Raw genomic sequence first — 15,968 nt, 5'->3', positions numbered from 1 at the left:
TTTACATTTCAGAAGGAAGGGAATGGGGGTGAAAAAGTATGTGACCCTAAGGTACACTCCCAACCTCTTAATCACATTTAAGCGGGAACAAGCTACCTGGATGTCTGCATCTAAATAATTCAAAAAGAGGAAAGGGGAAATACTACCCAAGCATAAGAAAATACCCTTGCAAAGCACACCTTTAATGCCATATACCTACCAAGTAACAATCAAAGTTATCTGATTCAATTAATATAAAATGCATGGATTTACTGTACCTCTCTTTCATCCATATTCAGCCACTGTTTTGGATCATCTTCAGTTGCCAAAAAGGCAATTAACTCTAATGCAGTGAGTCTAGTTTGACGTCTGGATGACACAAAGATTAGAACTGGCTTGGCTGGAGAATGACTCCTAATAGCTGTTAGAAATAAAAAGTCAGAAACAACGAAATGCCTTTCCTTCAACTAGCTACTTCCCCATGCAAACATTTTACAACATTCATGGCTTCATTTGCATGAAAGTGCCAGCAAGTTAAACTGATACACCTATTTGCTGTAAAAGAGACATTTAAAAGAGTCTGAATAATTATAGCAAGGCCTGGGCACAATTTATTTATTTATTTATTGTTAGTTCACCCCACATTGTAACAGTAAAATCAAGCAGAAGCCCATTGTATTTTAAAGGATTTTCTTTCTGAATATGAAAAGTTTCTGTTTACAGCAAACTCTTATGGGATGAGAAATAGATTAAAATAAAAAAATATTGACACATTAATGACTATATCAAACAAATGCAAAGGAAAGCTGCATTGTAAATCACATTGCTACAGCAAGTTGATCAGTCAGCAGGTGTTAACAGATTCAAGCTGCTGTTTTAGGTACAGTCATTAACAGACGCAACACATGTTTTAAAAATTTGAATACTTTGCTAAGCATACCAGATTTATTTATGTAGCCTTATCAATTTATTATTAATTGACAGGTATTATTTTAGTGTAAACTATGACAACACATCTTTGTAAGTGGGAATATATGCATGAATATGACAAAAGGACAATACTATTGTTGCATCTTCTTCACAGAGAAATCAATACATCTATTTCTTAAAGAAAGCTTGACAGCTAATGAATTTTTGTTGCTTCAGGAACAGGTGTGGCAGAACAGCTCTGGACAGATTTATTGTTCATTAGTGTTTTTCTACAATGCGCCTTCTTGAGGTGTAAATAATCTGAACTGCCAAGATTGGTCTCCAGTCCCCAATCAATACTTTGCTTCTGTCATAAGGCTAATTAGATCAGTTAAAAAGTCACCTCACAACTGTCGGCTTACAATCAACTGTAGTCCACATCACAAAATTTATTTGGAGACTTCTTTATAATTGATATAATAAATATTCCTTGTGAAACTTACACAGAACATCTTTCAATAAAATATGAACATAGTTTTTAAATCGATTCTACCTGCCAGTTTAAGAATAAAAAAACAGAAAACAGGGACATATCTGGATACACTGGAAATTCTGAATTTTATAGTTATTGCCCTAAAATCAGACATGCAAATCCTGTTTCTATTTTTTTCAGAAGCTTCCACAAACAGCTTACCTGTTACTGAATTAATAGTGAGAAAGGGTTTAAACATTGTAAATCATAAAATATAAATACAAATATGTTTTCATCCTGCCAGATGTTAAAACCGATTTCAACTATTCTAAATAAGCATAAGTTCCACTGACATACATTGTGTTAGCAGTTTTAACATACAAGGCCTGAAGCTAAATTAAAATATTGTAAAAAGTCATCTGTCTTAAAGCAAATCAGCAAGATAAAGAGCAGCATTTGTCTGCCATGGACTTAAAATTAAAGTTATAGCTACGGGTGCATACCCTGAAATGCTGGTTTGTTCATGCTAGCCATTCGGGGACAATAATGCTGGCCTGGAAAGCCTTGAATGTGTACTTCCAATGGAACTGGACGCACTGATGGCCTGAAGTTGAACAGCCCCATCTAAAAAGATAACATAAACTGTTTATTTGTTCCTGTTAATGACTGCATTTATTTCTAAAATAATAAAAATGTTCATCTTAAACATTTCTGACATTTTGTGACTCTTCAATACAATACAAGGCCTGGACATGGGGCAAGAGTTTAATATACTTTGCTGTCTGATTCAGAACAGTAAGTCACAACTCTCAGTTACACTACTCAAGTTGCTCACAGTTCAATACTAGCAATATATATATATTACGATCCTCCAAAAGTGCTGTCTGATAATTATAAAGACGATTCTCTACTCCATCTGCCTAGAGCACTAATGTCTTACACATACCTGATTTATATTTAGCCAATCAGCAAGATCCCTGGCATTAGCCAATGCAGTTGACAGACCAACCACCCTGACAGGCTTTTCTGTGTGAGATGAGATGAAGTTAGTACGAGACACAATAACTTCTAGTACAGGACCTCTCTCATCCCCTAGAAAAGAAAAGAGAGGGGAAAAAAACCCTCAAACATCAATATTTTTTAAAGTTCAGCTAGCAATGCCAGAGCACACTTCAATTCCAGCAATAATGATGGCAAAAATGATGCTCACCTAGCAGATGGATCTCATCAATGATGAGAATGGAAACTTTCTGAACATAGCTTCTGTTCTGCCAGCTTCGGCTGACCCCATCCCACTTCTCTGGAGTAGTAACAATAAGGTCAGCTTGGGCAATTGACCTCATGTCAGGAGTTACATCCCCTGTCAACTCTACAACCCTGTAAAGGGAGTCAAATGGTCATTGTGAAGTGATACAACAAATTCTTATCTATTTTGGAGTAGACAGTAGGTCCAGAACATTAACCCTTAATACAAACATGATAAATAATACTATCCTGTCTGAATTTAATGTTTAGTCCACAACAGCACCTAATATTGAGTTTACTTCCTGTTTATGATTTTCAAACAGAAAAAAAAGCGGATCACCCTTCTAATTATAGAAGCTCCTTTTATAGGGAATATCAAAGATAGGAGTTGAGAGGGAAGGTAAGAATGGTGGAGGCCCTATGAATACTAAGTCATGGTTCTTACACTAAGAATGCATAACCTATTGATTAACGGAGGAAAGTTCTGCTAATTTTCAACCCAGTATAGTTGCTAAATAGCAAAACTATTTCTATGATTATTATGAAATTCCTAATGGCAATGTATTTGTATAATACAGTGGTGCCTCGCTTAACGATTGCCTCATTTAGCGATGAATACGCATAACAATGTGTTTTTTTAGAAAATAATATGCACCGTATAACGATGTTTCCTATGGGCGATTTTCGCTTAGCGAAGTTTGGGACCATGCTTCGCATAACGAATGTGATTTTAGGTCCCCTGCTTCACGTAATGATGGTTTTTTTTCCAAATAAAAAAGTGTCTTAGAAGGGTCAAAAACGGTTCTAAATGCTTGGATTCGTTAGAGGACCCCCTAAGTCATGTGCAAACCTGATTTGGCTTTGATCTGACTTTTCGTTAATTTATGGTTAATTTTTTTTTTTTTTGCCCATAGGAACCAATGGACCTGTCAAAATCTGACAGCTCCATGCTTTCCTATGGGGGAGAAAACAATTTGCCATAAATTAACAAAAGTTCAGATCAAAGCCAAATCAGGTTTGCTCACGACTTAGGGGGTCCTCTAACGAATCCAAGCATTTAGAACAGTTGCTGAGTCTTCATTAATTTTTTGTGAATTTTTCTTCCCCCATAGGAAATAATGGAGCTGTCAGATTTTGACAGCTGTCAAAAGTTGGGGGGAAAAAATTCACCCTAAATTAACGAAAAGTCAGATCTAAGCCAAATTACATTTGCACCCGTTTTAGAAGGTGCAGAAGCTATTCCAAGCATTTAAAACCATTTTTGCCCCTTGTATGACACATTTAAAATTGCAAAAATTGACTTCGCAAAGCCATTGAAATGTATTGAGTCAGCTTCAATACATTCCAATGGAGGAAACATTGTTCCGCTTAGCGATGTTTCCTATGGGTTTTTTCGCTTAATGACGGCAATCCGTTCCAACTGGAACGGATTAACCGGTTTCCAATGCATTCCTATGGGAAATGATGTTTCGCATAGCGATGGTTTCACATAGCGATGTTTTTTTTGGAACGAATTAACATCGCTATGCGAGGCACCACTGTATTTGAATACCCAATCCTTATAGTGCATTCTTAAAGTGAGATTAATATATAAATAAATTCTTATCTCTAGGATTGGTATATATGTGTATGTGTTCATGCATGAGAAAGAGAAAGCTAAGAAGATCTTGAGCTTTAAGAAGTGTTCATCTGTAACTATTAATGCTCTCAAGAAAAAATGCATTTCAAAATTCAGGAACTCTACTCATATCTGGAGACGTTAGTCAAATTATACGAGTACACAACAGATTACCAACATCATCAGTTTCCTTGTTATGCTACTTTCTGATAGTTCTCTTTATGTGATGTCAAACTGATACAACAGCAATATATCTTAAGCTGTGTATTAAATATTACTGTTTTTTTTAAAAAAAACTGGCCCACATTAAAGATTTTTCAATTACTTACTTTTTACCAAGCTTCTCTTCAATTCTGATTTTCCAGTCTTCAATTCTCTCGCGCACCAGAGCTTTTAGGGGAGCAATGTACACTGCCTTTACGATGAAAGGAGGGAAAAAAAGATATAAGCAAGTGGAATTCCTATATACAGTGGACCCTCGACTTACAGATGGCTCGACTTACAGATTTTTCGAGTTACAGACTTCTCTGGCCGCAGAATTTAGATTCGACTTGCAGCTGGAGAATCGACTTACAGACCAGAAAAAAACCAAAATGGAACAAAAATAGAATAAAAACTGCCAGTTATGGGATTAATCGGTTTTCAATGCATTGTAGGTCAATGGAGATTCGACCTACAGACTTTTTGACTTGCAGCCACCGTTCCAATACGGATTAATTCCTTAAGTAGAGGGTCCACTGTAATAATGCGTATGTTATTTAGCAATAATACCAAGATTGGAACCATTTTACCCATACTAGTTTGGTTGCTTATATCTAGCTTCAAGCTCAAAGATGCTATTTGTACATGCAAATACCATTTTATTCTTAAAAACAATTTTACAGATTTGAATATACAGTCAAATAACCTATTTATATTTCTAGAATACCATTACTGTAGCTCAGTCACACGAAGAAGACTATTACCACAAAAGAGATTGTGTTTTAAGGATGTAAAAATGTACAGACAAACATGGTGGCACAAAACTGTAACAAATGAAAACCATGAATTATGATAATACATCTATGTGATCATTTTACAAGAAAATGGCCTGGATATATTCAAACTGGACAGTATTCATTAGAAATTACTTTTATGAACTCTCTTACCTGAAAGACTGCTTCTTCCTATATATGTATCATCACTATGAACCATGAGACCACCTTCCTAAAGTCGCCCTTCCCTGAGCACCTTCCAAATGATGCGAGGCAAGGGGACAGTATGGTGTGGAAAAATCCTCCCTAGAGTATCTTGCATGATGTCCAGATCGTGGTCTTTTTTGAGCTAGGTAAAGATCTTTTAAATTTCCTCTTGGCTTACACCTCAGTCTTTTAAAACCTCTTCACATTATTGTTGTTTTCTATCACTTGTAATGCTACTTTAATTTCTTTTTTAATCTTAGCTATTAACTTTATATCTCAGCTTTTAACTTAAACATTTAACTTGGAAAATCTTTTGGGACTGGTTGCTAGGGAATTGTTTTAAATAAATAAATAACCTTTCATCATGGCTGCAGAGAGGGCTGCCTGTCTGCAAGAGAAGTCCTAAGTTTTTTAACTGGATAAAACAATATTTACCTCTTTGCAGTGTTTATTCAATATGGCACAATACAATGAAGTATAGCTTAGAGAACACTTGCAAGCGCAGAAATAACATTCTTACCTACTATTGTTATCTATTCACCTGGTAAATTTGGGACTAATGAAAACCAGAGTAAAGAAAGGCACACTTCTCAAGCAAATAATGGTTTTGCAAACCTTTGATGTGGGGTAGTTGTTGAAAACTCTAAAGATAGCTAATTCTGCTGCGACCGTCTTTCCAGAGCCAGTGGGAGCTCCAAGAAGAACATTGCAATCAGTATGATAGACTGTATGAAATATCTGGGTCTGAATTGGGTTGAAATGGGTGAATTTGTACAGGGCTTCATACTTAGGATGTCCCAAAGCTGTGACAGGTAATGGCTGGAGATCCAGTAATTCTAAAAATTGAAGAGTAATCATTAGTATATATTTAAATGCATAAATAAAACAGGATACTTCTAACACCAGCACAGAAAATAATGGGAAACACATTGTTATTAAAAATGATATACACAGTAAGATTTTAGATGAAATATAATTTTCTGGCAGCTTTTTTTTTCAATGGCAGACAGGAAGGAGAACAACTGAGAAGACCATCCATCCATCCATCCATCCATCCATCCATCCATCCATCCATCCATCCATCCATCCATACATACATACATCCATCCATACATCCATCATCTTAAGCCAGATTGTTAAGGATATGAAGTATTGCTTGTGTCCCAACTTTGCAGAGAAGTCTATTTCATAAGATGCCATTGTCTTTCCAAATTTACTGTAATTAGACCTAAATCTGCCATATCAAAGCAAATATGCCCCATAATTTATGAGGGCAAAGATAAATAAACCAACTCAGGGAACATCATAGCTCGGAACAAGGGTACTGAGCCTTTCAAGGGGTCTGTTTATATAATCACCATTCCACTGGAGCAGAAGGCTAAAAATAAAACTGTGATGAGGGGATTCACAAATAGGCACAACATAAGATAAATGTCTGATCTGACTCCTAGTTCCACAAAGTTTTAGTGACAAAACTGTTTTATTTAAAAACTGCCATTATAAACTTCCCAGTTGTGGAGAAATTCTTGACAATGGCAGGGTAACACCTGCATGCTTCTGAAGAGATTTCATATTTTCCTGGAGATAAAAGCACATACTTTTTCTCAAAACCAATTGTCTCACATTCAGTGCAAGCCACTGTCCATATTATGCTATGAGTTTTGTTGTCAAAATGCTTAAACGGAGATATGAGGTATCAATTCAAAATTTTACAACAATCGATGATGCAAGACATCTCTCCATTTCCAGCCCACACATCTTCAGTCTCTATGAGGGGTGCTGTATTCACCTTTACCAAAATATTATGCTCAAGGCTCATGCAAAAATTATCCTGTAAGTGGCCACCACCACCACAGTACTGTACCATTAATTTGCACCACAGCCATGTGCACCTTGAGCAACCGTTCAAGAAAGAAGTGTATCTTGGATTAGACTCTGACAGGAAGCAGAACTTGAAAATGTTACTTTTTGGACTACAACTCCCAGACACCATCACAACTGGTCTGGGAATTCTGGGAGTTACAGCCTTTAAAAAATCCTCCTTTCCCCAAGCTTTGGTCAGAAACCATCACTCCAACAAATCTGCTGTTTATGCAAAGACAACCTTGGCTTGAGAAATATGGCTGCAGTACTCATTTCCTGTTCTTTTCTCTTCCAAAGAAAAAGTAGAAATAAGGACAACAGAAGCTTCTCCACTGGGAAAAACAACTATACATTAAAAAAAAAAACACTGCTTGAATGAACATTTTGATCATTGCAGCTGGGCAGAAAAATGGCCTAGTTCACATACAGAGATTTCTTCTGCTTTATTTAAATAAGTGAGAGGCTGAAATTGGCTTTCCTCAGTAAATTAGCGGCTGAAATCTTGTTGCTTCATCACAGAAGGCAAATGGCATAATATGCACTCACTTTCAGCTATGATTTTTTTTGGGGGGACACCTGCATCTTCTCGTTTGGCATGTGTTTGAGAATCCCAGTAGGGACTTGTTAAGTTGCTAGCTAGAAACAAGTGAATTTTACACCATTTGCCCTTCACATGCATAACAAAGCAACAGGGATTCAGCCAGTGATTCACAGTAGAACTTTAAGTGATCATACAGAATCAGTGAACACTTACTGTGATTCATTTGAATCTTTGGACATCTTAAGTAGGTTAAGTTAGATGAAGGTAAACAAGCTGAGATGTAATTCACAGAAGAGAGAAAAACTAACAGAATCTACTGATCTAGATGGAGAGCTGCAGTTGCTATTGAACAGGGCTACCCATACAAGAATGGGGTCATTCACATCCTGGTTGCATTCCCAACTAAATATAGTGATGTTTTTGTTAAGGCTGCCTGTAAAGAAGCTTTGGAAGTGGTGCAGAATGCAGTCAGGTGGTGCAGAATGTGGTCTTTTAATTGCTTGTGGAGACTAAGCAATCAGTATGTATAATACTGATTGTGTAGCAAGTGCACTTGTTCTAAAGATATTTTCAGACCCAATTTAAGCTGCTATTGATCAACTTTAACTTTTTAATAGTTTGGGACTAGTTACTGGAAAGACCACTTGCACCTGAGATTTGACTCAAAGACTTATCATTCCTCGTTGCAAAGTGCAAAAGAGAGGATCTTTTCTATGGTGGCTAAATCATTATAGAATGTTCCTCTGCAGGAGCTACACCACGATATCTCTCTAACTATTTTATATGGGCCGCAAAGACCTGGATTTTTTTAAAGATGAATTATGTTGCCCCTCTAACAAATTTTGAATTGAAGATTTTTTTAAAAAATGTTACTTTTTTGTTGGAAACAAATGTTTCCTGTTTTAAGTCAACTGTATTTCATATTTTTGTTGGTTTTGTATTGTTTAATACAACTGCATTAGCTTTGGCCCTGAAAGGCTGTACAGAACTAAACAATCTAAAAAGCCCCAAACCCAGCAACAACAATTATTCCATCTAGAACATAAGACACAATGGACAAGAAAAGCTTCAAAAGGAAGAACTATACTGTGAAACAGCAGCCAAACGAAGACTGTAATGTAAGTCTGAGTGAAGACTGTTTGCTGACTTTGTTGAAATAGTGTGGAAAATATTACAACACTATAGAAAATTATACTGGTGGAAACTGGAGAGAGATGTGCCTATCTCTCTAGATTAAGCTTTAATGTAATTAAAATATAAATAAAACAAGAATTCTTCAGTGTAAGAATTGTATGCAACATTTCAGAAGTGCCTGTTTGCCAAAAAATTGAGGAAGCTGGAGTGGAGGACATTGGAATACAAACAATACAGACTAGGCCCTGCTTCTATCAAATTAGCAGGGACTTGCACTGATTCTGTTACACAGATGCCTTTTTTGAAGTTTTGCTTGGCTCAAGATCTCAGCACCCCTTTTAGGATAACTACACAGTAAGATATGACTGGAGAGTCATAAAATTTGCTGAGGTTTGAAGGCTTAATATTCTTAACATATTTTTCATAGATACTTCAGAAGTCTTTCATCATCTCCCATTAATGCTGTGATTTCTTGGGATCTGTCAGAGGGAGAAAAGGCCTTTTCTTGATCTTTGTCTAAGAGGACCTCTGCATACTTCATTGTTTCAGAGGAACCAGATGGGAATGGCAGTCAATTACCATAAATCCTGAAGTTCCCCTATCTGCTGATGTGTAAATACCTTTTTGTTTCTTCTGAACAGCACTCGTTGGTTAGTCAATTAGATAAATAGGGTACACATGTTTGGCCAGACAGATTAGGCACGGTACAACAATGGCCCAATGCATCACGTGCATGTATGAATTTATACATGTTAAAAACAAAAGGAGCTCACAGCTTCAGACATGTCCATTTCTGAATTTTGAATGCACTCAGTATGCTGAATTTTAAATGAGACTGGGATGACAACAATAGAGGCCTTTACAAAAAAAAAAAAAAAAGGCCCACTGATGTATAGCTGTTTAGTGAACTAGAAGATGCAAACAAACTCATGCGCCAACTGTTTTTGTATTCATGGCTCTGCAATGTGGAGAATGACAGGATGAAGTTAATGCACAGTGCCTTTAGATCATAGATAAAACAAATAAAAATAATCCTCATTTTAATCTCCTCCTTTTTGGCAGAATTTTTTTTAAAAAAAAACCTTTAAAATTCTGCTGATGCTTTTTGAAGGAAGCATGTTGAGAAGAATGGTCTATCTTCCAGGGTGAAGACAGAAATTCCAAACATATACGTAAAACAATTAATAAATCCTACCGTTTTGATTACTTAATGAAGTTCACAGTTATTAAGAATGAATTAAAGTGCTAACAGGCAGAAGAAAATAAACATTGCAGTAGTCCATAAGACAATTTTAGACAAATAATTTCTTCAACAACCAAAGATACGTATGTAATTATGTGTGAATGCAGCTAGGTATACAGACTGTTACCTGTGTGAGGCGGATGTCTCTCTGGTAAGATCAGATGTTGAAAATTGATGATACACACAGCCTCAGCTCCTAACCATCTGTCAGACACAGCCCGAATGTAGTACTGAGATGGTAATGGTTCAAAAATTGGAATTGTGAATACTAGGAGTTGAGTTTCTTTTGCAATGACCTATGGTAAACAAGAATTACCATTGTTTTCCAGATGACCAGAATCATATTACTCTCTTTTCTCATGTATATGCACTAAAATAAAACAAATAAATCAAAATAATCCAAAGAAAACCCAAATAGAACTCTATTTATATTTATAAAACAATCAGTAAAACAAATAGATTCAGTTGGGCTTCAGAGACTAGACCAAACTCTTGCTAATAAAATGATTTCTTCATGAAATTACAGCTAGCAATAATCTGCATTTACAACTATAATCATGTATTTGATTTTTCCTCTGCTAGAAATTCTCCCTTCATGTACACAGGAAAGGCAAATTCTTTATTCGATTTGATTTTTAAAATGATGTCCTGATTGATTGTGTAGAAAGCCAGCTTTAGAATGGGAATCTGAAAAATGAAATTTAGGCAAACACTGAATACACCTAATATCATCATGCTATAATACTTATGTTAACTTGATACTATGAAGCTGTATCTGATCAGTTTACATTATGCACGTGTTTCACATTGTTCTGTAGGGTAAATATACCTGTTTCTTTTGAATAATAAAATATTCTGAATGGTAAATGTGATCATTGGTAGGGTCTTCCACCCAAATCCACCAGGGCTCTCCACCTGTTCCATGCACCTGACAAAGAAAACATACTAATTAAAACTATACTGTAGCTCTCTAAAGGCTTTCAGGCTATATGTTACAGCAAATTGGTGCAAAGTTATTTGTTAACAGAGGGAAGAAAATTTAAATATTCTATTAAAACAATTTTTGTAATGGCAGTGCATTCAGTGTTAGAAAAACATATTTTACTGGGGCAAAAAAAATGATAGAGCCAGTCATATTTTCTTATAGACTCTCAAACAAGATTGAATGGGAACAATACATTTCTTTGCAGTTTTCTTGCAAACTTTCCACTTAATACAGCTACAGATGATGAAATATTCAACTATGGTTAAATTTTACAGAAGCAACTGTCAACACTCTAGCATTGTTCATACAGCTGGGCAAATGTGTGTGGACTTAACAATGCAGATGTGGATATGCAAGCCACATTCCAGTACCCCCAAGCATTCTCTCTGCCTCTGATCTAAATTCATTAGAATTACTCTTCCAAACTTTTTGGATTTGGAACCAGTGCCTATAAGAATGTAAGGGTGGAACTCATATGTGTCCCCACCATTCGCTCCCAAACTTTCAGCCTACACAATATCATCTAAAGATGTGAATGGCACCTACTGGTGTTAATATAAGGAGCACAACTTCACCTCCAATGTGCTTTTCATCTTAACGAAGTGCACTAATATGTTTTGTGGTCAGCATTTATGCGGCATTCGACTTAAATTTAAAGGTCACCTAAAGACTTGGGAAAAGTAGGAGCAATTTGAATACTTTTAAAAAACTTCTGCGGGTATGACTGTTGGGAACTAAAGAAGCCAAAAACTTCCTGCATGTTCTCTGAACTTCATATTCTATACATTTTTACCTGATCGTTCCACTTGAAATCAGAAGTGATGCTCAACCTAACCCTCAGCACAGTACGTGTAATTGGCTGAATGGTTGCTTCCATTATAATAGAGGGAATCTGATGAGCACACTGTTTGACCTTTAATCCAATATTCACATGATGGAGGATATGGCCTGCAAAGTAAATATAAGACTTGAAAGAAATCTGCCTTTGCCAAAACCTGGAAAAATGAATGTTGGGCAAACTTTTAAACAGACTTAGATAGAATCATCTTGCTTATCTCTTACAGTATGTTAAATGAAATAACTTTCCTAACTTCAGTGTTAAAATAAAAAAGGCTGAAATCCTGTTGCTCAGTGTAATAAGTTTCAACTAGAGTAGGCCCATTAAATCAGTGGGAATTTCAGCCAGAGAGCTGTATTCAACTGTGCATTTTCTGCCAGTGGAATGGACATTGTGAGTGGTACAGGTTTTATATATCCATGGGGAGTTCAAATGCATTCTGAAGGGTAGGGGACAAGATAGAAAAAAATGAAGGGAAAGAAATCCATTAGGAGGAATTCCTGTTGCACTAATGGGTTTAATGTCAGATATAGCATAAAGTAATGAGGAACCTGAATTGGCATTTTACCCCTTTTAAACTACTTCTAGCTGTTAATAATGGGTTAAATATTTATCAAGAATTGATACCATCTAATCCATCATTTCAAGTCAGTTTCTTGGCATATTTCTATGCCTCTAAGAAACACATCTCTTTTGTTCGCTTGCTCTTTACTAATGTAAATCTAGCTTCTGAGCTTTTGTGATACAGAAGTATTTCCAGCTGTGTGAAATTAATGCCCCAGAAACCCTTGGATAGTGCAAGATCTAAACTGAGTAAAATAAAACAGAGCGTCAGACACTGATCTCAAAATATCTGAGATATATAGAGTATTTCCTTATACAGCTTACCTATCTCATCTTTTCTCATGTCCTTCAGCTTATCAATGGTGAGATTCTTTTGTTCCAATTTGACAAGGATGTGTGGTGGCAGGATTGAAAATTGCCGCAAAGGACTGACCCAACCCCACAGCCTCTTGTCAATAACTTTGCTGAGGTTCAGTAGCCGGTAGGTCATTGCAGGCCAGCGTTTACGGAGGGCTATTTCAAAGAGGGCTCGAACAATACGTGCTGCATTCTGGAGAAGAAATGTAGGTGAAACACTGTATTACGTTTGTTCTTTATTCATCACAGGAAGCACTAGTCTGACATAGAACAGTGGCTGCTGATTTGGCATCTACAATATGAAAATTCCTCTGGAAAGTTCATTTAGGAATCTTGTTAACTGACACCAGCTGAAATCCACTTTCTTATGCAATGATACAGATACTTGCTAAGACTGTATTTGCTGCTTTATTATGTTCTCTGTGATACTGTATCGTTATGTTTCATTATTTTAATTGGTGAAAATAGTTTGGTTTTAACGCCGGCCTTTAAAAAAATTGAACTTTACAATAAACTACCAGAGAAAGGTAATCGTGTGATTTCTAATTTATAGGTAATAGCTATCATGTCGTGGTCTCTGAGTCAAGAGAAATGTCCTGCGGACCTCCGGTAATAAGTAGCAGCTTCATGAGTTCCCAAGAATATAAAATCAATGTGAAGAAAGGTTATTTGTGGTAAAACTTTGGAAAGCACTACTTTATCACAGGCTGGAGAAGTACAATCCACTCCAGGCTTCTAAATGCAAACTACACAGCAACTGTATATGAGTAAAAAACTATGCTAATCATGGACTTTGGTTCATATAAAAATAAGTCACTGACACAGAAAGGATCAAAAGATTACCACATAATTTTTACCTGTGCAACATAACCAGAATCTGAAATTAGAGAAAAACTATCCATCTCTCCCCGGCTAATATATGTTTGTAGAAGGATATTTATTTTCCCATAATTATTTTCCACACCACCAGGAGCAGGAAGTTCACAGAAATCACTCAGTAAGGCTTCCAGTTCTTCTATTTCTTCTTCTCTCACCTGAAATATAAATTAGCAGACTTCAAAAAGGCTGGAGCAACTGGTTAAATCTTCCACATGAAAATTAAATGACAATTATTTCCCAATAAACGTGTTTTTAAACATTCTACAGTTTCTGAAAAACAAGTCCCCCAGTACTGCACTTAATAGAACCTAATTGAAACTATCTTAATAATGACACAATTGCATTTCATTATGCATAACCTTTTATTAAGGTTGCCATTGACACATAAAAAGGTGATCTGCCTCAAAAATTAAATCTTCTGACCATACCATCCTCCACCTGATGAAATTCCCTTTTTATGCGACCTCTGTCCTTCTGGATTACAGCAAACTTGAATTAACATTAAATGTGTTCATTAAAATAATATAGTTTGCATATGGCATATTATGTTCTTAGCTCAAAACTCTGAAGTACTATGATTCATGGTATTAAGGTTTTCACTGTTAATAAGATTAAGTCTTAATACAAGTAAAGAAATATTCATATCTACAGTTTGAATAATGCATAGTATTTCAAATTCTTCTTCATACTGGCAAAACAGAGCATAAATCTCCATATTCTTTGATTTGGTGAAAGTCTATTAGTCTAAAACTTACTTAAAGAGGGTAAATGTTTGGCACCTGCAGGGAACCACCTGAAGGCAGCTTCTATCAAGCTCTGACCAACTCATTCAGCCTGAAGGCAGAGCTGAAAAGTCACAACTATCACTTGAACTGCTGGCAGAGTTTTTCAATCACTTTGTAATTATCTCATTTCAAGAAGACCCCACTCGGTTACTGAATGAACACAATGTTCACATCAGTCCTCTTTCAACATTCACAGTTGCACACAGCACTTACATGAATAAAGGGACTAGTGGTTGATGTCTTAATAACCATGAGACAAAAAGAAAGTCAACGTCAATTTTGCCTAGTAGGAAGACAGAAGTTCCTGTCCACTATTCAAGCCACATGTGGACCAAAGTAGACGTTGGCAGGCAAATAAGGTTAGTTTTTGTACAATACAAAATATCCTCCTCAACTGATAAAGCAAAAGCAAAAGTCAACTGAAATGCCAACTCAACTGAAACGCACAGGCTTTTCTTGAACTGCTGTCAAAACAGAGTGTTTGTTTGCCCTGTACTTGATCCATCATTAATACAATTCAGCTCAAAGCAAGTTTAAGAAATTGAAAACATTAAATATAATATATAGATACAGGATGTTCCTAGTTAGAAAATACTCTCTAGGTTGAAGAAACCATAATAAGCAGTGGAGCCTGATGACGCAAAAACAATGAGCAGTATAATTTAATGACACAAAACCCATTATATCTGTGCATATGCTGGATACGCAGTGGTTTAGGTATCTAGCTGTGGAACCAGAAGTTGGGAGTTCAATTCCCCACTGTGCCTCCTTGACAGGAGCTGGACTTGATGATCCATAGGGTCCCTTCCAGCTCTGCAGTTCTAAAATTATTACTATATTAGGAGCTGAGTCTGGCAGACTTGGAGAACTCTATTAACAGAAGCATTAGCATTCACTATCAACTCAAGAGCTGCGCCCTGATTATAAGAAAAGGAAGTGCAAGCCGACTTTGATACAGAACTACTCAGAAGAGTTCCTATACCCCAAAACACACATTGGATTTATTGTGTATAAAACACTCCTGGATAGGATCTAAGATCTTAATATACTAATATAACTAATGAAGAAATTTCAAGTTGTGTTTCTTTGATACTTTAAAAGAGCACCAAAAATGAACATAATCACGTGATAATCTTCATTGAATTTGAAAGATTTTCATAGAAAGACATTTTAAAGAAACTGCAGTGTATTCTTACCTTGACCTGTTCAAATTCCTCTGCTTTAGACACTATAGCAAGGATGTCACCTTCTGTCTTATGGGCATTAAATAGTTCATTAAAAGTCTGCCCAAAAAAAAAAAAAAAAAAGGAGAGAGAGAGAGAGAGAGAGAGAATGAGAGTGTATATCTGCTGTTTAGAATATTTAGTAATAGCCC

The 15,968-nt window shown here is 36.1% G+C and overlaps 1 protein-coding gene across 2 annotated transcripts in view; it reads right to left on the bottom strand.

The window, feature by feature from the left end:
* ASCC3 (activating signal cointegrator 1 complex subunit 3) overlaps positions 1–15,968 on the bottom strand; it is a 246,412-nt gene that overhangs the window by 77,468 nt on the left and 152,976 nt on the right. For both annotated transcript variants that reach the window (XM_072998402.2, XM_072998405.2), the window contains exons 19-30: positions 15,790–15,876; positions 13,787–13,963; positions 12,897–13,122; positions 11,964–12,118; positions 11,015–11,113; positions 10,313–10,481; positions 6,020–6,240; positions 4,553–4,638; positions 2,571–2,737; positions 2,307–2,452; positions 1,864–1,984; positions 258–400 (exon numbers count right to left, since the gene is read on the bottom strand). In XM_072998402.2, coding sequence (XP_072854503.2) covers positions 258–400; positions 1,864–1,984; positions 2,307–2,452; positions 2,571–2,737; positions 4,553–4,638; positions 6,020–6,240; positions 10,313–10,481; positions 11,015–11,113; positions 11,964–12,118; positions 12,897–13,122; positions 13,787–13,963; positions 15,790–15,876 — 1,797 coding nt within the window. The remainder of the gene's footprint in view (positions 1–257; positions 401–1,863; positions 1,985–2,306; positions 2,453–2,570; positions 2,738–4,552; positions 4,639–6,019; positions 6,241–10,312; positions 10,482–11,014; positions 11,114–11,963; positions 12,119–12,896; positions 13,123–13,786; positions 13,964–15,789; positions 15,877–15,968) is intronic.

Source organism: Pogona vitticeps, chromosome 1 (assembly GCF_051106095.1).
Source record: "Pogona vitticeps strain Pit_001003342236 chromosome 1, PviZW2.1, whole genome shotgun sequence".
NCBI lineage: Eukaryota > Metazoa > Chordata > Lepidosauria > Squamata > Agamidae > Pogona > Pogona vitticeps.
The sequence above is the reverse complement of the archived record's forward strand: the minus strand, read 5'-3'. Positions and strand labels throughout refer to the sequence as shown.